The 21,688-nt window shown below is 45.1% G+C and overlaps 1 protein-coding gene across 8 annotated transcripts in view; it reads left to right on the forward strand.

Moving 5' to 3' along the window:
- CACNB4 (calcium voltage-gated channel auxiliary subunit beta 4) overlaps window positions 1–21,688 on the forward strand; it is a 77,172-nt gene that overhangs the window by 48,013 nt on the left and 7,471 nt on the right. For 2 of the 8 annotated variants that reach the window (XM_048953359.1, XM_048953360.1), the window contains 9 exons: window positions 2,221–2,351; window positions 3,740–3,816; window positions 4,183–4,202; window positions 4,307–4,387; window positions 6,168–6,226; window positions 8,800–8,909; window positions 9,857–10,008; window positions 12,948–13,043; window positions 18,259–18,444. In XM_048953359.1, the coding sequence (XP_048809316.1) occupies window positions 2,221–2,351; window positions 3,740–3,816; window positions 4,183–4,202; window positions 4,307–4,387; window positions 6,168–6,226; window positions 8,800–8,909; window positions 9,857–10,008; window positions 12,948–13,043; window positions 18,259–18,444 (912 nt within the window). The other 6 variants (XR_007378619.1, XR_007378621.1, XR_007378620.1 and 3 more) reach the window with 6 other exon arrangements.

Here is a 21,688-nt window from a genome sequence, read left to right on the forward strand (position 1 = left end):
GCAGAATAATAGAAGAATGAAAGAAAATGCTGACGAGGCTGCAGGACAAAAATATGTTAAAATAAAGAGAAAGGAATGGGAATAAACAAGCCCTGAATATGGCTTTTGTAGAAGAAAATACTTTTATTGCATGTTGAGCATATTTTCTGCAATTAGTTATCTGAAGTGAGCCCTTCAAATTTGCATAAACTCCTGTTGTTTTGTAGATTTGTTTTTAGACTTGCTGCTTGCAAATATGTTTTTTTAATCTCTGCGTTCCGTGTGTTTATTTTTGGGTGTTCAGTATTAATTTTTCCCTTTCTTTGAACGTTAGCCCATCATTGCTTCAAAGCTCTCATCTCCCTGAGTCTGAGCATATTTGGGAGGGAAACACCTGCTGCTTCATCTCTGGAGACAGAGATTGGTGGTAGAATAGGGGAGTTGTGCTTGAAGTTCTTTGTCCCTGGGCACAGGAGGGGCAGTTGATTTGCATGTTCCCTTTTCTAAGTTTGCTGGAAACAGATGGAAGTTTGATTTTTTTTTTTTTTAAAAAGCATTATTTTATTTTTAGTTGGTTTCACTGTATTGTTTAGTGTGATTGTGTTTGTTTTTTTTTTTAATATATTGATGTGGAACAGTCTTTAAGCCCATGTTGAGGAAGCAGAGCACTGTGAAGTCTGACTCTGCCTCTCTCTGTGTAGAGTTGCTTTTCCCCTGTGCTGCATGCCCAGGAATGTGCTCCTTTCAGTCTGGCACCACACCTGAGCTCTCCTTCCTGAACCCATCTTGAAACCTTCTCCCATCAGGAAAATGTCCTTTGCTGCACTCAGAGCAGAGCTGGCTGCAAACAGCTGCACTCATTACAGCAGAGATCACTTCTCACTGCCTTCCCTGACATGTTCCCTTTCACACCAGGAGTGTACCGTACCTGGCATGCTGTCTTTCTCATTTGCACGTTGCAGCTGTTCAGGTAGCTCTGTGCATCAGCATTAGCACAGTATTTGCTCTTGGTTTCCCAGCATGTGGCTGCATTCATTGTCCAGCCTTGAATGTGCTAAGCTCCTGTTCGTGCTGCCCTGTACATTTTTCATGAGGTGTGTCACAAGTCTGTGTTATGGCTTTCTGTGAGCATTCCTCTGAGGTCTTAATGGCCAGGATCACACTCTCTCCATGCATAAACCATCTGGCTTACAGGTGTTCACCTGCCCTGCTAGGGGTTCAGCATTTCTTTGTTAACGCTGAAGCCTTCAGCCTGCCTGAAGCTGTAACTCAGTACGATTTGGGGAATGGTTCATGGAAAAAGGCTTTGCAGAATTCATTTTCCAGTGATCTGATGGGTTTCCCTGGACAGGAATAACCATGATTTAGATTAGATCCAGATTTTAGAATGACACCAAACCAGGTAGAAGTCAGGTCGCCCTGCTGATGAGATGAAACATCAGCAGTAACTGATGAGTTGCTATATTGAGAGTGTGTCCTGCATGTCTCCTGTGTCACCTACAAGACTATACGTTACATGCTTACTTCAGAGAAGTGCAACAGCTACTGACAATATGGAAGACATTATGGGCATGGCAACCAGTAGGAATGAATTGTAGTCCTCCCACGTGCTGAATGCAGAGAATAGCTTATGGAAGGTAATGATCTAATGCAAATAGCCCTGCTTCCCTTACTGCATTGTTATCAGTTGTGCTGTTCAGTTATTCTCAGCATAACCCTGATGCTGATCTCTTGTCTAGAGGTGTCATTCAGAACTCCACGTCTTGCTAGTAGAAGAAAAGTTCCCATGTTCAAGCCACACGTTTGGAACCAAAGTCAAATAGTTAATCCTCAGAGGGCTCTGATTTGAGAGTGATGGCATCACAGAGTGGTTTGGGTTAGAAGGGTCCTTAAAGCCCATTCAGTTCCATCCTCCTGCCATGGCCAGGGATGCTTCCCACTGGTCCGGGTTGTCCAGAGCCCCCTCCAGCCTGGTTTAAACCTGTTCATCAGAAACAGCTCATGCTCCTTGCATCTCCATCACCCTCAGCCCCAAAGTTGTGATATCAGAGGAGAAGTCACAGCAGGATGTTTTGGAGCAGTTCAAAGACAGTTACCTTCACTGAAATTTACTCAGACTGTCTGCTGTTCAGACTTCAGTTCGAGTCCTGTTTTATCAGCCGGTACGGAGTTGAGGATTGCAGATAAGATAATAGGGAGTTCTGGATATGAAGCAAGGCCAGAAACCTTTCTGTGTTCCAGAAATACAATAATGACTGGTGGATAGGGAGGCTGGTGAAGGAGGGCTGTGAAATTGGTTTCATTCCAAGCCCGCTTAGACTGGAGAATATCCGCATCCAGCAGGAGCAGAAGAGAGGACGTTTCCATGGAGGGTAAGGATGCTGTAACCTTTTAAAATAATTTAAAATCTTTTCTGACACTGGACAATATCTTTCAAAGGTCACTTGATTCTTTTTTATTGCAGTATGTATGAATGAGTGTTTGATTTGGGATTCCAAGCGAAAAGATGTGCTTGCAGAGGGTAGGCATATTAGATGTTGGCTGTGAGAAGGAAAAAATGTGTCTTGGCTTTAGAAAAGAGAAGTTATACATTATGAGTGGTAACACTCAAAGTTTCTGAAGGGAGAGAGAGTTGTGTCCCCATGGGCTCTGAGTCAAACCTTTGGTGCTCTCTCATATTGGCAAGGTTGTGGGATTTTTCTTTTTTTTCCCCCTCTCCATTTTTGCCCAAACCAGACTTTTGAGATGTCATAGAGATGAGTTTTGCATTCGACTTCCTTTCCTCTTCATCTTCCAGCCTGGCCCTTCTACCTCTACACACTGCTGCATCTGGAGATAGCAAGGCCTGGGAGAATACAGGCTTGTGTGCAGGACTGGGGAGTAAAACTTGTTGCTCCTGGTCTCAGTTTGGATATTGAAGTATCTCTCTTCTGTAGGCTGAATAATGGCTAACTCTTTTCTCTTGGGAGCGGGGAGATTATTTTGCTACTACTACATTATTCCCACTAATTGAAATTGAAATGTAGATAAGAAGGAACAAAAAACTGTAATGGAGGAGGGAAAAGAAGGGTGAGCCAAATGATTCTAGGCCTGATAGTGAGCAAAAAGGGAAGCATGATTTCGCCTGTGTAGTGCTGTCAGGGAATTAATGCAGTTAATCAAGGTTGGGAATCATCTCAAGTGTAAGCCGTCTAAGGAGGTGATTTTTGGAGTGATTGAGCAGCACGAACTGAGCTTTATTTCAAATTGATTTTACAGTTTCTGAGAGGGGTTCACAGGAACCAGTGTATTTCAGTGCATGGAAGGAGGGGTATCACATGCAGGAGCTGCTAAGGATAATGATTCATACATATCAGCTGAAGAGTTCTCTGCTGGTGTGAGTGGACGTGACTCCACTGCAACAATCTAATCTCACCTGCAGAGAATACTGGGAATAAAACCCACTCTGAAACAGGAGAAATATTGTAAAATAGACAACATTGAGATTTTACATAGTAAACAGACCCAGAAGTGTTAACACAGACCAAACCTAAAGAGGTTTTTAAGTCCTTGAATGATGAGAACTGCTGCTATCAGTTACAGTATCCCAAATGTTACAGCAGTGTCCAGGAGATGCATGGAATGGTTTTGTCATTAAACAGTCCTGCTCCAGAGAGAGCTGGCAGGAAAGTGAGGGCAGAACTCTGCTTTGGCCTAACATCCCCTTGCTGGTCGGTCTGCATGTGGCTAAGAATACTAAGTACTCTTTCTGATACTGCAGGAAATCAAGTGGAAATTCTTCTTCAAGTCTTGGAGAAATGGTTTCTGGCACGTTTCGAGCCACACCTACTTCCACAGGTAAGGAGAACTTTACTTAAGGCAACTCTTGCTATTTCTGTTACTTCTATTTTAAAAGTCATGTCTGAAAAGTGTGGGTTTTCCCCCTTTGCATTATTAAGATGTTCTGCTGAAAGTACACGTGCAGAGGTGGAGAAGGACATCTATTTCCAGACATGCAGTAGTTGCTAAGGGACTGGGAGTAAAAAGCCTCAGGAAAAAGGGCAACTCTGCCCAGAACAGAATGAGTGACCAGTTTAAGTAGCGCTGATGGAAAGCAAGAAGTGTGGAGTGAAAGGAAAGGAGAACAGAGTGGGGTTTTGCTTGCAAGCGTTACGGTTGCTATGCACAGTGTGTGTTTAACCAAGTTCTTATTTGGTCTTTTAGCAAAACAGAAACAAAAAGTGGTAAGTACCCCTTCTGCTTTTGTTCTATATTCCTTATTTTGAATGCATAATTCCCAGATTTCTCAGTTTGATTAATGATCTGAAGGAATGCTTTCCTCTTGCAGACAGAACACATTCCCCCATACGACGTGGTGCCATCTATGAGGCCCGTTGTCTTAGTGGGGCCATCGCTGAAAGGCTATGAGGTATGTATCCCAGCGTTTGCAGTCAGTTCCCAATTTCTTGCCCATGGTTTCCTTTGATGCATTTGGTGTGTTGGCCTGATTAGCCAACCAGACATCCGTACACTACACAATTTTAGTCAAACTAGCACGTGCTTTGAGCTGAATTAACCCAAATTTAGAAGACATTTCCCCTGTAAGGTGATTCGCATGTTTTCACTTGTGAAAACTTCACGTCTTCCCACAAAGCTCAGTGCTGGCAAGCAAAATAGCTGGGCTGTGGTAGCACATCCATATCTGTTCTGCAGCACCTGAAACTGAACATGGGGACCAGTGAGTGTCATTTCAGTGTGTTTTCTTCATGTTTGTTTTCTCATTACCTTGCAGTATTGAAATATAAGGAAACCTTTAGCCCTTCTTAATTATTTGCCTCTCTGCAACATGGAGGTGGGTGTGATAACAGGTGCAGATAAACAGGAGACCCATTTGTCAAGATTGCTGCAGATTCAAAAGAGCATTTAGCACATGCTGAAAGACCAGAGGCTTTTAGCAGGGCCTGTCAGTGAACTTACCCATCTGTTAAGTGCTTTGCCAAATTAAGATCTAAATTAACATGAACATAAAATCAAGGATACGCTTCATTTAGCTTAATTAATGCTGTTAGTACTTTATAGGATATTATTAAACATTGGAATGGCTCTTTTCAGAAGGTTGCAGCAGGGTAATGTTAGCATAATGCGATGTTCTTACATCATTTTTTTTAGGAAGAATGATTAGAAGTGTAGTTTAGTGAAGCAGGAATGAGGTACTGCATTTTCATCTGCCTTTTTAATTTTACCGTGGTGTTTCGTGATAGGAGTAAATGTCAGCCATTGGTTTTGATGGTGCTCCACCACAGCTTAATTTGTCTGGGCACTGAAGTTTGGTGGGGAGAGGAGCCGTCTGTTGAGTGCATACCTCTGTACAAGTATGTTCCCCCTCTTTGTGTTAGAAAATAATACTAAATCTGATATCTTGAACATATGAAGGTGTATAAATGGTATGCAGTTAGGGTGTTTTCATCCCAATTTTGTTCTACACAACAGAAACACATTGCTCTTACTTTGCAACCTGTATGGAAAAGTTTAGTGGTATTTTTTCTGACTAAATTCTCTGAGAAGCACTTTAAAGGTAACCTGGGAGAATTAAACTGCCGAAGGCCTGGGGCTTTGGTGCAGATCCTATCTATGTGTCAGTAGAGTTGTACTGAAAGGAACAGTCAGGAAAGCAAATGATGTCTGTTGGGGCTGAACATCTCTCAGATGCTCTCCCTGTTACAGGAGCAGAAACATGTTTTTTCCTCTTTGTAGGCATCTCAGAGAATAGTTTTGCTCTTACAGCAGCCATCCGACAGAACAGATCTTGTATCTGAAGTCTTATGCCAGTAATAATAACGTTACTGTGGGGGAAAAAGCAAGGGATTTGTTCAACTCAAAGTCCCATGTGGTTCTGACATGTGCTGAGTCCTGCTGGGAATGGCATTGCTTTGGAAGGTGATGAGGTGTGCTCCGATGCCTCAGAGCAGATGGAGGCAGGAGCAGAGCAACAGCTCTGATGTCTTTTGGGCCACATTTTGTGAGTGAGTCAGAAAACCTGCAAGTGTTTGTTACAAAGCTGCTTCCAAGAGCATGGTAATTAAATGATTGTACCTACAAAAGGTATTGATTGTCGGCAGTATCCTTACCTTTTGCTTACCTCTTCTTACTTTTGACTTCTCTTTCTCCCTGTCATTCCTCTCTGCTCAATCTTCCTCACCTCTGCAAAGGTGACAGACATGATGCAGAAAGCTCTATTTGACTTCCTGAAGCACAGGTTTGATGGGAGGTGAGAAAGCTGTCCTTTCCTTGCTTTTTTTCCACGTGTTACTTACGCTTTGGTGATATTTTTTAATGAAAGGAGACGAGTGCATGTTCCAAACTGATTTATGGTATCAGCAGCAAAGCGCAGCTGACTGTGGGTTGAAGCTGATACATCACTAGGTGTGCATGTGTCTTTGTATTATCTGCTGTGTCCGTCATAGGATTTCTTCATTTAAGTGAATCATTTTGCCTCAGTGTCTCATAAGAGTAGGGCTGCAGGAGAAACCTAGATGAAAGGTGAGCTGGAGCACGTGGGAAGTGCCAGGATACCTTTGAAGGTGGCATTTCCAGGCTTGGCTATTCAGCATTGCAGTGGGAAGCATGCAGTGCCAGTACAGCTGGGAGTGTTGGGGAGCAGTGCCAACCTGTGAATAACCCTTTGGGCAGAGCTCAGCTCCTGGTTTGTTTTGTGTAGTTCCAGGCTCCTGTCCAGCAGGATGCGCTTCAGATAAAACTACTTGCACCCAAGCCCTGCAAGTACCATGTTGAATTGTGCAGAAACAGTCCATTTGACTGGAGGTAGTCACAGTGCTTCAGGCTGGCATCTGCAAGAATTTAATTCTTGACTATTGTTAGTAATCAGAAATAATTAAAGCTTGAAGATGGAAATGCTGAGCACTGAGATACACAAAAAGGTGTTTTATAACTACAGCTGGAGCAAGAAGAATATTTCCTGAAGAGCTGTGATGGGGAACAAGTTTGTGCATTTCCTTGTGAGGAGGAGAGGGTTGGTCCATGGCGTCCCTTCCTCACCCCTGAAGTTCACCCATGGTTGCAGATCTGTGCTCTGCCAGTGGGATATTTGACCCTTCTTTCACCATAGTGTGTTCAGCATCTTGTACCTGCATAGCAGGGTGCTTGTGCTGCACTGGTTTAGCTGCCCCACCTTTGTGACAACAAGGAAGGTTTGTAAAGCCTAAAATGCTGGTGATGAAAAGAAGTTTCCATAGTTTAGAAGAGGTGGAATAGGATTTATGTTCAGAGCACCTTTTGGGGTGCAGCACAGAGGTGGTGATGCTCAAATAACTCACAGCTTAAACAGAGCTTTTTATAAGCAACCTTTGTGCAAAATGTTTGTTCCCTGCTCCTAATAGCCCAGCTGAAGTGGTTTTAACACATTCCACAAAGGCAGTGATGGATTCCAAGTCTGACAGTTGAAGCAGTGACTGTTGCAGCCCACAGCTCTGTTCGCTGTGTTTGTTGCATGCTGTCAGGACACTCTCTCCCCCTCCTGAGCAGTTTGACTGATGTGGTTTTGCTGCAGCTCAGCACAGCTCTGGAGCACGTTTCCATCAGGGCAGATGCAGGACTGCTGCGTATGTTCCCTCCAGCTCCTGCCACACACCTGTCAGTTTGCAGTGTGCCTCTGGTAACTGACAGTCATTGCTTTTGGTGGGAAACCATGGCAATGGGATGTGATGCGTCGAGTCACCAGGACACGACTGCTCTGCAGTGTCTTTTTAAACCATATTTGAGAGCCTGCTCAGCAGAGGCTGAACCCACATGGGTCAGCAGTGCCTTGGTGTGGGAGATGAAGATGTAGCGCTGCCGAGGGGATCAGCACCTTGCCTTGTGCTGCTGTGCTCTCACTGCTCTGCTGCCTGGAGTGAGGTGGTGCAGGGAAGTCTTCCTGCTGTGAGACACGTTGGCAACTAAATTAGGCAGACACGAGGCATTTCAGCTATGAAAAAGTTCAGTGCTACATACAAGCTGATACCATTGACTTCAAGTTTGAATCACTTAAAAAAATCAATAACATTCATTCTTTGGAACCTGAGCTGCTGCTTGCTCCTCCTGTCTTTATGTTGTGTGCAGTGGCTGCTGGTCATTTTCAGCCTGTTTTCTTCTTGTTACTCATGGCTCTTTAGCTCATCACAGTCCTTCTCACTGGATTTTACATGAGGCGATTGCGTGCTCTTTGTTTTATAATCTGATTGAAGAACAAACTCTCAGATGCAGGTAAATAGCAGTGCCCTGTTCTGCACCCTGAATGCCCGCACACAAGGCACAGGAAGGCTTCAGCAGCACAGCGGCTGTGGTTCACCTCACTTTTCTCCTGTCTGACCTCGAGCCAAGTCCCTGAGCCCCCTGCACAGCCCTGTCTGGACAAGGAGCTGTGTGCTGGAGATCCAGAGCCAGCAGCTTCATTTGGTGACTCAGATGGGAGTGGCAAAGTTCAAATAAGGCCCTTCCCTACCTGCTGGCAGTGCCAGCTTTGGTTATGCCACCTGGGAGGAGTGCTGCCGTGCTCTGTGCCCTGAGACTTGCTTTAGCTTGTAGCCAGGTATTGTGTAAATCCATGGGTGGTGGGATGGGGAGACGTGAGCTGATTAAGCAGAAAAGCAGGAGCTGTGTGAAGGGTCTGCAGTAGCAAATAATTGTACAATTACTCAGCATTTCTGTTTAGCTGTTCTCTAATGCGATGAGTGGTGTTTTATTGGATTTGCACTTTGGAATGAAATGTGGCTGTAAATCATGCGTGGCACAGGAAAAAAGTAATGACTGTGGATTTGTTTTGTGCTGTGTTCTTGCCCGTAGGATATCAATAACCCGAGTGACAGCTGACATTTCTCTTGCTAAGAGGTCTGTTCTGAATAACCCAAGCAAGAGGGCAATAATTGAGCGGTCAAACACACGATCCAGTTTAGGTAAGACATGGACACAGCTGTAACTCTGATCGTGGCTGCACTGCCCCCAGTTCTGAATCCATCTACAGCATTTTAGTGTGTAATTCTGTGTTTCACGTCCTCTGATGGGTGATGGAATTTTCCTGACAGAGGAGTGGCACAGAGCACAGTGTGTTGAGTTAGCATCCTGTGGAGCAACGCCTGGGCTAGAGCAAGCAGGATTACAGCTATTGTAACTATTCACCTGTGCTGACTTTATCAATTTAAACTTGCTCACATGCATGGGAATGGTTGAGAAAGGTCAGATTCATCATCTTCCTTCTAGTTCTGACGTGTTCCTTCCTTTTTTCTGCAGACAAAAGTGCCTTGGTGTGAACGTTGCCATCGGTGCCTTTTTAAATAATACCCTGACAGGATTTATCATAAACAGATCTTTGTGCTTTTGGGATTGTATGGTCACAGTTCTAATTTTTGTACAGATTCTTGTTTAAGTTAAATCAGAGCTACAATTTGCAAACAAAAAAAGTCCTAAGAAGTATAAATATATTACTGTCAAAAATAAATATCTTATGACTCCTGAGATATTTTGCAGATCTGAAAAATATGCCTGAACTTATTTTGAGTTAATAGAAAGATACATTTAACTGTAGTGTGCACACAGTGTTTTCAGACAATGGAATTGCCTCAAAAGATGACATTAATTTAAAAAATCCTTGAGTAATAGATTATTGTGTGAAAATTACATGAATTCACGTGTGGAATGTATAGAGTTCATGAAACTGAATGGGTGATGGTATTTTCCATGTGTCTCTGGGCAGCCTGGTCTGGTAGTTGGCGACCCTGCACGTAGCAGGAGTGCTGAAACTGGATGATCATTATGGTCCTTTTCAACCCAGGCCATGCTAGGATTTTTGTGTAAGTAGCACTGGGGTTGAATGGCTTTCAATTGCTTTATTTTCCTCCTCTAGCTGAAGTGCAGAGTGAGATTGAAAGGATCTTTGAGCTGGCCCGGTCCTTGCAGCTGGTTGTCCTGGATGCAGACACTATCAATCACCCCGCACAACTTATCAAGACATCTCTAGCTCCAATTATTGTCCATGTTAAAGTGTCTTCTCCAAAGGTAATGTATCTCACCATCAAATTATTTGCATTTGAGTTTTTCAACATCTGCATGGCATTCGTGTACACAGGATAGGATGTTTTACTCCTCCAACAATCACAGCAGTACAGAGCTTGAGGTTGAAAGATCCTTCTGGAGCTCTGTCAGCACTACTTAATGCAGTAGAAGTGTGTCAAAAGATGACTAATGTCTGTCATGTATTGTTCACTTCTTTCCTCCCATTCAATCCCTAGAGGACAGAGTTGGTCACGTAGCTCTCTTTCTTTACAGCTGCCATTTACATTGCAGCTAATCCTGCATTTGGCATGTTGTTCATGAAGATGCCAATCAGCATTTTACAGTCACTGTTTTCCCCTGAAGCAGGTGTTGATTGTCCCCATTTCATCCTCTTGCGTGGAGAGGCCACTTAAAGAGAAGGGTGGGTTCAGTCCTTGGCACCATGTGCTGCTGCCCACAGTGATGAAAGTTTTCAGGATGACTTGTAAGTTCTTTATGGGAGAAAATAGAGTTACATCTCAGAAGACATAAAAAATAATTAAATCATTTGTGTTTTCTAAGACAGTTATCCTTGCTACACAGGATAGAATTCAGCACAAACTGAATGCAGCATTAGAGCAGCCTGATTACGTTAGCAGAGCATTTCACTTGACCTAACTTACCCTTCTGAAGCAGAGCCCACTAACGCAGCAGTGCTTCCCAGCTTGATGGAGCTGGAGTGAGGACTGGGGAGAGGATACCCTCACAGTGATGCTCTGGGTCAAAGCACTGTTCCCTTCTGGCTTTGGTTTTTGCAGTCCCTCTGCCGAGCTCCTCACAGCTTCATTGCTCCCTGTAGCAGCAGTGTGACACTGCTCAGCAAGCTGGCTGGGCAGCAGAAGCCAAAGAAGGCTTAAGATGCAAGGGAGTGGATAAATGGCTTGTGTTTGGGCTTGGGTATGTAGACAGGGCATTGCACTGTGATGAGTGGATATACCCTGCCCCGTCTGTATGCCTGCACTGTAAGAGAAGATGCACTTTAAAATGCTTTTAAAGCTCAATTTGTATTGACTGAAGTCAATTTGGTTACTATCCAAAGGAATTCCATTAGAGCTGAGAAGTTTCAGAAATGTCTGCCGTGTGTAGTGAGTGTGATGGAACTCCTGCAGAGTTCATATGATTAGAAGACAACTTTGCTGGTATAGAAAGCCCTTTTTGAACTGTTCTCTCTGTACCCTTGCTACTGGCTCTCTGCAGCCAGCTCCTCACATCTCTGTGATCTTTCCCAACCTATACTGAGCCTGGGTAACTTGAATTTGCTGATTCCCAGCTGGGTTTGTTGAGCTCAGTACAGATGAGTAGCACTGCTGGCACGTCTGGAGGAGGGTCACATCCCACAGGGACTGATGGTTAAGGCTGGGGAAGGGAGGAAAGGAAACAAATGTTCATGTAAGTGTAGGTGTATAGGAAGAAAGCATCTGCCTTCACCTTCCTTTTGAACATGCCTTTTTTGACCACTGAAGTAACTTCCATTTAATTTCTTTCTGGTAATAATGACTATTTGGGAAGCTTGTATACGGAAAAATCTGTCTCAGATTTTCCCCTGTCTTTCCAGGTAAGTAGGAAGCAGAGGGAGATCCTTATTGCCTAAGAATAAACAAACTCTCCACAGTGAATATTACATGAATTGCAGCGTGCTGCTTAGATAGGGCCCAGCAGGAAATGACACCTGACTGACCTGGCTGCCTGTTGTCATGGGACGTGGAAGGAGCTGTGGGTGTTGCTGGCCTTTACAGCAGGGCTTTGCTGCACTCTCCTGTAGGCAAATTGCTGAGATACGCACTGGATGAATGTGAATTATCAAAAGGGTTTCAGACTGAGCAGATTTCTGGGTGCAGGGTGCAAAGTCTAACTGTTCCTGGTTATCAGGGGTCACCTGGGGGTCCGTAGTGGGGCAGCACAGCTCAGTGTCTTTGTTAACGACCTGGCTGATGAGTGCAGTGCACTCTGAGTACATGTTTGTGGGAAATGCCAAAGTCTGGGGCAAGTTAATGTGCCAGAGGGTAGGGCTGACATTGAGGGGGACCTTGGCAGGCTTTTACCAGCATCCTGAAGTTCTTCAGAGGGAAATGCCAAGTTCTGTCCCTGGGCTGCTGTGAGCCCCTGCTCAGTTGGGGCAGTTGTGCAGGTAGGGACGTGGGCTCCTGGCAGGCAGCGTGGGCACGAGGGAGCAGTGTGCCATGCAGCAGAGACATGGCTGTGTGCTGGGCTGTGTGAGCACGTGCTCGGTCCTGACCCACAGGGGTTACCCCAGAACTCAGCTGGACAAAGAGCTGAGCACTGTGATCCTGCGAGGGGTTTGGCACAGAGACCTCTAGAGGTCCTTCCAGCTTCAATAATACTCCGTTCTGTGATTCTTTAATTTTCTTTGAGACTTTACAGGAAATCCTTTAAATTCTCTAACTGTTCTGACCCTGAAGTTCTAATAGTGGAAGAAACAAACAGAGGAATTTATGAACTGTGTGCGTAACATTCCTTCTGTACCCAGAACATTCCTTGGAACAGATACAGTCACAGCATTATTGCTACACAGCATAACGTGCTCCTACTGCTGTGCTGCAGCCAGTCCTCTGTCATTCTCTATGTGTGTATTTACATTTCGTGCTCTTCTAGAAGATTACATTGGTCATAAATAGCCTGTCACTTAAAGCAAATAAAGCAAAATTGCTGTTTCCATTGCTATTGAAATATTTGTTAGGGCTCGAATGTGATGCAGAAGGAAACACCCAGCTCTCAGGGAGGCTCTTAGCAATGTTTATGTTTCTATTCAGGGAGAGTATTTTGTCCATTTTGTTAAACGTAATAGAGAGCTTCTGAAATTGGTAATCCTCCAGCGCAATGTCAGTCTCTGAGCGTTATGGACATGATTCTTAAACTCACCTTTTCCTCTTTTCCTCTATCAGGTTTTGCAGCGACTGATTAAATCTAGAGGAAAGTCACAAAGTAAACACTTGAATGTTCAGTTGGTGGCAGCTGATAAACTTGCACAATGCCCACCAGTAAGTACAGAAGAAAGGCTAAAGAACTTGTGATGTGTGCAGTCTGAAAGATGTCTGCTGTCTCGGTCCTTTATTATAGCAGAGTTCAAATGTTATCACTTCCCTTTGTGGACAGCCCAACACTGCAACCCGAGCTCAGCTTTTGTTGCTGAGGAACAAAAAAGTGTGGTACTTTCTTCCTGACTGTCTCCAAAGCCGGGTTTGTTTTGCTCTTTGGCCAGATGACAGGTCAGAAATGACGTGTGTGGTAAAACTGATCTTCCAGCAGCACACGAGCAAATTACATCGCTTGCGGAGCAGTGCTGTCTCAGGGGCCGAAGTCTCAGAGTCATGTTTGGGAGGAGGCTGCAGGGGACTTTCCTTCAGCCACGCAGCGAGTTCCTGCACAGCGTGAGGCACTCGTGGCTGCACACACGCCATCCCTGAGCCTCATGGCACTGCAGCACCTGGAACCCTTCCAGGTGCTTTATCTGGAAGCCTGGTCACTGCTCAGGGCCATTGTATCACAGGTGCTGATACTCACCTCAATCAGTGTGCTTCTAAAGGAGCTCAGGTCTGAGATAGTGGATTAGGCAGGCAGTGCTGTGCAGACAAACTGTGCAGGGCAGCTCAGACTTGCCTGTATTTGTGAAAGCCATTGGTTCCTGTGACAGACAGCTGTTAAGTACGGACATGGTTAGATGAGGGCTTGCTTTCTGAAAAGCACCATTTCCTACTGAAACTGCAAGGGAGCTTCAATTAAGTTTGCTCAGCAGCACCAACCAGATGGAAATGGAGGAACAGTTTACACAGGTCTGTCAGAACATTTAATATTGGGAGTTTTGCACAATGTTTTGGTGTATGTTCAGGCTGGATCTGCATGGAGGTGTTGGAAAGCAGGGGAAAAGGAGATAGGTTTGACTGAAACTTATCTTTGTCTGAAAAATGAATGGGTTAAGAACATGTCCAGGATGAGACAGATCTGATTCAGATTCCTCCTTTACCAGATACAGAGCAGAAATTCAAATATTGTAGAAAAGTACTGGTGATAATTGTTGGGGCATATCTTGATTTCTGCAGCCAAATGTACTGTTTGCAGTGCTCACTGTGCCCAGACTGCACACTCTGAGCCTGTCAGCTCTGCATTTAGAAGCCTTCCTCCTTGCCAGTGTCCACTGTCAGAAGTGGAAGATGGTGACCGCACATATATATGCAGCTGCTTGTGCTGCAGAGCCAGCCATCAAGTTGAATGCAGCTTTGAAGCATCTGACTCCTTGTGTGTGTTCTGCGTATTCCCCCAAGCTTTTGTCCAGGGTTTCCTAAATGGGATATCATATAACCATAGAATGGCCTGGGTTGCAAAGGACCACAATGATCATCTGGTTCCAACCCCCTGCTATGTGCAGGGTCACCAACCAGTAGACCAGGCTGCCCAGAGCCACATCCAGCCTGGCCTTGAATGCCTGCAGGGATGGGGCAAGGCATCTCATGCAGGAGCCCTTCATACTATTGAGACTTGCTTCTGCCCTCTGCCAAGCACAGTGTCACTCTCCAAGCTGCTGGCTATAGTATCTGTAGGTTGTTTGCTGCCTCATCCTTGTCTTCCACTTGGAGCAGCACTGAAAGATGTCGGAGCTACCTCCGGTTCTGCAGAAGTCAGCAGTATTGTGTTTCTCACACACAGTTTACACTGAATTGTTATGTCTGAAAAGGACAACAGGGAATTCCTGTGAGCCATGCAAGTCCAATCAACTTAAACAGTGTTGGTAGTACAAAACAAGTTCTGTGGAAGTATCTGCCTTCCTCACTCTCAGTGGGTATGAGCCAAGTGAATGGAGTTGCACCTGCACCTGTTTGAATACAGCTGGTGCTGCTGACACTGAGCCATCCCTGCAAGTTTGTACACAGCGCCTCATTTTTCATTCTTCACATCTTGAAAGGTGCATTTATTCTTCCACCTGCACAGAGAAACTTGTGTGTGTTCCACAGCCTGAACTGCTCTTTCATTCAGTCACTTCCTCTTATTCCACTCAGCTTTGTGCAAACCCGTTGAAATGAAGCAGTGGCTGTTATTGAAGTGCACATTGTGCACCATGTTGTGTGAGCTGTAGCTCGTTTGTTGCATCACAGCACTTGGGTTGTGCATCTCAGGGTCCACTAAACTCTGCCATAATCCTGGGTGCTGCAGTTCTGCTGTTGCCCAAGACAACAGCGGAAGACCCTGCCTGAATAAGAGAAGTGTTTCCATTTTTCTGAGTTGCCTGCACTGTGCCTGCTGCTCTTGTGGGTGATCCCATAGCCCCAGCTGGCAATTGGGAAGAAAAGAACAGGGTCTGGAATCTTTTGTGTAATTTAGGATGAGTGTCTTCCTGAATTAAGCAGTGTGGTGTTTTTTTTAAAGCAGCATTTGAAGTACCTGGAAAAATCTTCTGGCAGTGATGCTGCTATGGAATCTAACTTGGGGTTATTTTGGTATTGCCCACGGGCTGTGTTGAAGCCAGCAGGGCTTTCCCAAGCAGTGTGCGGTGCTGGCAGTAAGTGTTGGTTTGTGCTCGTGAGCAACTAGGTTTGATTGAGTTAAAATTAAAGGGCCAAGTTGATCCATGATTTAATTAAGTACACTGCTGAGACCAAAGACGTTGCTGTCTGTCTGCTGCACCAGGCCCTGCTCTGTCTGTTTGCAGGCTGGATTCCTGCAAGAGCAGCGTTTGTTTGAAGTGGAGATACTTGTGAGCCATAAAAGCCACAGTCTGTTTCATGTGCTGCAAGTCAGTCTTAAGCAATCAGGTGGTGCTGTATTGTCTAGACATTATAAAAATAGCTTTCTTTCTTAAGTTCAGGAACTGCTTTCATTATTGATTCCTTGCTAATCTCTCACTCCAGCCACGGCTGCCGCTGCGTGACTCCGTTAAGCAGAAATGTGGCTCAAAGACACGTGAGCTGTACTAACTGTATGCTTCAGGTGTGCTGGTCATAGGCATCCCATTCTGGTTTCTCTGTACTTGACCTAGTGCACTTAGGATGCTTTACAGTGTGACACACTGCTTTCCCCAGAACACGGTCACGTATCGCACTGCTGTTATGGTTGTGCTGCATTCTTTTTGATATGCTTTAGTAAAAAAACATTAAAAAATAAGTTTTTTCTACCTTATGTACATTAACTATATTCTATATTTTATGAGGGCTGCTCCAAAAGTAATGCCTTCTGTATTGTTACGTTGGTGGTACGGCAGCAGAGGCAGAACCTTCCTGCCATCATCCCATCAGGTGCTGTGGCTGTGTGACAGATGGCAGCAGAGGGGCACTGTGACCAAATGGAGTCTGACGTGGAAGTGCAGGTGGAGCAGAGCTGTCACGGAATTCCTCCACACGGAAACGTGGCACCTACTGACATTCATCAGTGCTTGTGAGAGTCTATAGAGACTGACCTGTGTGTGTGTGAGCACAGTGAGGGGTTGCTGTATTTCAGCAGTGGTGACAGCAACAGCGGGTCTGACTTCTATAAGCGTGGCATGCAGGCTCCTGTTCTTATGGCAAAAATGCAGAGCTAATGGTGGTAACTGTTGAAAAAATAATGTTTTATAGCTGGGAATTTGCTCTGTCAAATAGTGTTATCGTGTTCTTTGTAGCTGTTGTTGTTTCAATGGGAATAAATAGGAGGCATTACTTTTGGAGCAACCTACATGTATATGGACCAAGGCAATTCCTCTTCATTCAGCATGGCCCAGGTAAACCCAAAGGTTGGATACCCGTGGTTAGTGGATCTTAGCACTGAAAGAGTGTTAAGCACTTGCTTGCAGAGGAGGGCACATTTCTCTACCACACTGATAAGGAAGAGGAAATCAATATCAGGGTTGTAGGGCTAAGTGAAGTTCTGGAGCAGACTTGCAGGCAGCAGGTAGGTGCAAGTGAAGGTCTTGCACTTTTGAGTCTTATCTTGGAGAAATCAGCTTAGGACAGGCCTGACTGTGCAAGGCAGAGCAGCACGGTGTGGGCTGTAGCAGCTCCTGCGCCACCTGCACTTCTCATTTCCTGTGGTGTTTTCACAATAGTTGTTTTCTACAGAGGTGAGAGAGTTAAGATCACAGATGAAGTACAGCATTTCACTGCTGAAGATACGTTTTATCTTTTTCTTGAGGAGCTCTGTGGTTCTGTGTCAGCATTTCACTGCTAGCACTCACTGCCTGTAGTGTACTTTGGCTCCTTGGGTAGCACAGAGCCTCTTGGCCCCAAATCCCTCTGTGCTCACCAGGAAATGCTCCTCTGGGATTTTGCACTGAAAAGGCCTGAGGCAAAATGCCAGGATTTGCATTAATGCTTCAGTAATGATCCTGGGTGAATTGAAAAAGGTGTGACCTGCATGGCTTTGTGGATGTGAGGACAGAGGTGGGGCCGTGCAGATAGCTGGCAGAAGCAGAGGTGCTGAGTGGCACTGCACTGTGCCTGGGCAGAGCCCTGCTCTGCACTGCCATCACTGTGTGAAATGCTGTGCTGAGCGTGCTTCACTCCACAAACGCATTCTGACTGGGATGTGAGAGGCAATGTAAAGTGTCCCAGTGTTGCTCTGACAGACTGCTTTAGTTCCTGTCTTCTGTTAGAATGCTTTGAGCAAAATAAACTCTTTGCTGGAGTCCTGTGCCTTCAGGCGTGCTGGGCAGCACAGTGTCTGGTGATGGGAGAGCTTTGGTGTTGGGTGACAGAATCACAGAATGGTTGGGTTGGAAGGGACCTCAAGTATCGTGAATCTCCAACCCCCTGCCACAGGCAGGGCCACCAACCTCCCCATTTCATAGCAGCCCAGGCTGCCCAGGGCCCCATCCAACCTGGCCTTGAACACCTCCAGGGATGGACGGGGCATCCACAGCCTCTCTGGGCAGCTGTTCCAGCACCTCACCACTCTCATAGCAAAGAATTTCCCTCTGACAGCCAGCCTACATCTTCCCTCCCTCAACTTCAAAGCATTTCCCCTTGTCCTGCTGTTATCTACCCTTTCAAAGAGTTGACTCCCCTCCCATTTAAAGGCTCCCTTTAGGTACTGGAAGGCTGCAATGAGGTCACCCCTCAGCCTTCTTTTCTCTAGGCTGAACAAACCCTCTCATGTCCTTTGCTTTGCACTTGCAGTGCTCTGGTTGCTATTTATTTAATTCTAAAGTATTAGCATGATGAGAATTGTTTAACGCCTCTCTCACTTCACCCATAACATTGTAATGAACCAACGCTTTGTTGTTGTGATCAGGAAATGTTTGATGTAATTTTGGATGAAAACCAGCTCGAAGATGCTTGCGAACACTTGGCGGAATACCTGGAGGCATACTGGCGTGCTACACACACCACCAGTAGCACACCCATGACTCCTCTTCTTGGGCGAAACCTAGGATCCACTGCACTGTCCCCATACCCTGCTGCGATCTCTGGACTGCAGGTATGAAAATACATTTCAGCCCCCAAACGGCAGCGGAGGTCAGGTATTTTGTTGTTTTATTTTTAATTTTGGGGGGAAAATGGTGTACTGTGTTGTGTATAGCATAAGTTTTACGTGCTTCAGTGTCAACTGTTTGCTGTTTGGCCACAGCCAGCAGCAAGAATGCAAGCTGGAGGCCCATAGTCAGCGCAGACACAGCTGAAGCACTGGGACAGCTCTGGCTTAAGTGGGAAATAAAACAGCTGCACACATTGCTGCCATTTATGCTGGTATCACAGCCATATTAAAAAATGGCATTTTTTTAATCTGGAAAAAATGCCATTGCCAGTGGGATGCTCTCAGGTTGAGAATACACTGTGGCACAGCAGTGGAGCTCGTGGCTGCTGTAATTGGGAAGAACAGTTTCTCTAATGTCCCATTTTCTAACTCATAACTTCACAAAGCATTTGCATTTGGGTGATGAACATCCATACTTGTCTCGTGTCAGCAGAATGCCTTCACCTTTTGAGTTCTTTGAGTGTGAATAATTCCCATTTTTTTTACCCATTGAAAAAAATTGTGACCATTTTTCTTCGCAGGGATAGCTCAAAAACGGCTGAACTTTGACACTTCAAACGTGGCATGTAAATAGTCCTTAACGAGAAGTACGTGCTTTACTAAGTTTGAAAACAGAACGTGTTGTTGAAGTAATAGTTGTGAATGCTTGGGAAGATCAGGACCGTAGTGAACTCTAAAGTCTGAGCATTTCAGAAGGTGTTTTGTGCGTGTGTGACTTCCTAGGAATGTGCACTTTCTAACGTATGTCAAAAGTCGATTGAGCCAATGAGATTTGATGGATAATTCACCTGACAAATTTAACCTCTGTTCTGCTTGTAGAATGTCTGGAAGCAGGTAACGCTTTTGAAGGAGGTGACTCGTTGTTGAGTGTTCCCAATGAAAATGAAGCTATTTTTTCTGTGGGTGAATGGCACTTCATGAAGGTGCATGGTGTTTGGTACTCACCTTTCTAATGATGTGCTTGATTCTGTTAGGCTCAGTAAGCCGCTGTTTCCTGACTGGCTGAACGCACAAGCACTGTTCTGTTACTAATAAAGCACACATGTAAAATGTTGTCTCCATTTTCACTTGCCTTAAAATTTCAGTTTTCCATCCCGTCATGACAATAAAATACCATCTGTAGAACTGTCACCTCTTCAGTTTCATTTTGAAAACTGGGTGTATCCACAGAATTTTTTTCAGGCATTTATTTCTCTCTGATCAATGGACACCAGCAGTGACTGTGAAATGTTGCTCCATTTACTTAGGGAAAACTCACACTGAAGATGAAAATCACCCCTGTGCAGTGGGCTGGCTGAAGGTATGCATCACCTAATCCCCACTTCACCCTCATTGTGAAGGCTTAGCTGGGACTTGAATGGTGCTAGTTCTCTGCAGAGGGGTAAATTTCTCCCTGAGTGAATGATGCCCAGTTGAGGACTGCAGGACGTGGCTCTCTGTGCTACTCCAGCACTCAAAGAATTTGGGGGTTTTCACACAGTTGACTTGAAGACTTCCATCAATGGAAGCGCTTACCCACCGAGAGGATGTGTGCTAATTCCAGCCTTTGGAAGCATTTGTTTCAGTTGTAAATGTTCTGGTGTCATGGTGGTGATTGAAGCCCTCACACATCCAAGGAACCAAACTAGCTTAGGTGCCTATGGTTATTTAAGAGTTCATACTTCGTACGGCCTGGTGGCTCCTCTCTTGATACCTCAGGGAACCAAATACCAGAAGCCCCAAATACTAAAAGCCCCCAAGCTTTTTACAGCAGTCATATCTGAAACTGATGCAGATTTGCTGGGGCAGTCTGTTTGTGTTTTACCCGATCAGAATTTGGGGGTGTCTCTTTCTCACTCAACTGTCACTTGAAGTTTAGTTTATTGTGATTGAAGCTTCTAATGTAATCTGTACCTTTGGGCTTCATGAAGGTCATCAGGGTGAAGTCATTGGCATATGTACAGCTAAGTCAGACCAGCAGCTCCAGGTGTGTCCCATTACAGGTGTGTGGTGCACCTTCTAAAGCCTGTGGTCACTCGGTCCTTGGCTGTGAGCTGCTTAGTGGGGAGTGATGGGGATGCTCACATGTATTTGCAGGCCTCAGCAGGATGAGTGAACTGTCAATGCCAGCTGGAGCCAGTGGTTAGCGTTTGTGGCTGAGCTCTGGTTAGGTCTAAACGTATGTAGTTCGTCCTAATTCTGGTGAACAGACTTGCATCCTGCAGTTCAGGTCGTGGGGATAAGTGCTCCTTAGGCTCCAGAGGCATTTTAAGGCAACTACCGAAGGCCGTGTCATGCAGACAGTGCAACCAGATCAGAAGTAATTTGGGATACAACAGCAGCATGTAACCACACCAGGTTTATGCCATGGTTATGCATCTCAGGAGGGAAACAGTGGGATCAGAATTACTATGCAATCACAATAAAGACTGAAAGATTTTAAGAAAATAACAATTTGCATCCAGAGAAGAAATTACTGCAGTGAAGAAGGAGAACATGAGCATAGGAAGTTAAATTTGCAGCTCTCTAGTGAAGAAAATACATGGACTTTGACATACAGACACTGCTAAGACATGATGCTGCAAGGAAAACTTGGGCAAGGCATTGTAGAGTTGCTGCCCTGTAATTAAGCACAAATTTGTAGATCAGCAGCTTTTCTGTGTCAGCTCACTATGTGGAGTTTCTCAGTGCATAACCTTGGTAGCATCGATCCACACTGGGAGACGAGACATCCTATCTGCTGTGCTGTAATGTACACCTGTCTGCAGGGTTATTTACTTCCCCACGCAGACAAGCCTTATGTTATAAATTATGCAGTTTAACAGTTGCCACAGAGAAGATGTAGCGATGGGAGGAAGGTTTTAGAGCATGGAGAGCCTTGCCCGAAATTTCAGAAGGGAGAGGAGCAGGGAGTGCTGTGTGTGCCTGTGAACCTGAGGCCACAGGGCTGCAGCCGTCACAGCAGCGTTCTGCTGGCACTGCCAGGATCAGAGCAGGGACTGTTATCTCAGGAAAGGGAAGCACAGGCCACGTTTGTTCTGAGCTGTACGGGTGAGAGGCTTAATGTGATGGCAGTAAACCGGGTTGTTGTCTGCATAGACCCCTTCAGTGTGCTACTTCATTGGCAAAATACATGAACCAATTTTTTTTTATGTCATAAACGTAATACGTCATTTTGGGAATGTGAGGATAGAAGAAGCTCATTATC

The sequence above is a fragment of the Lagopus muta genome, chromosome 8, assembly GCF_023343835.1.
Source record: "Lagopus muta isolate bLagMut1 chromosome 8, bLagMut1 primary, whole genome shotgun sequence".
NCBI lineage: Eukaryota > Metazoa > Chordata > Aves > Galliformes > Phasianidae > Lagopus > Lagopus muta.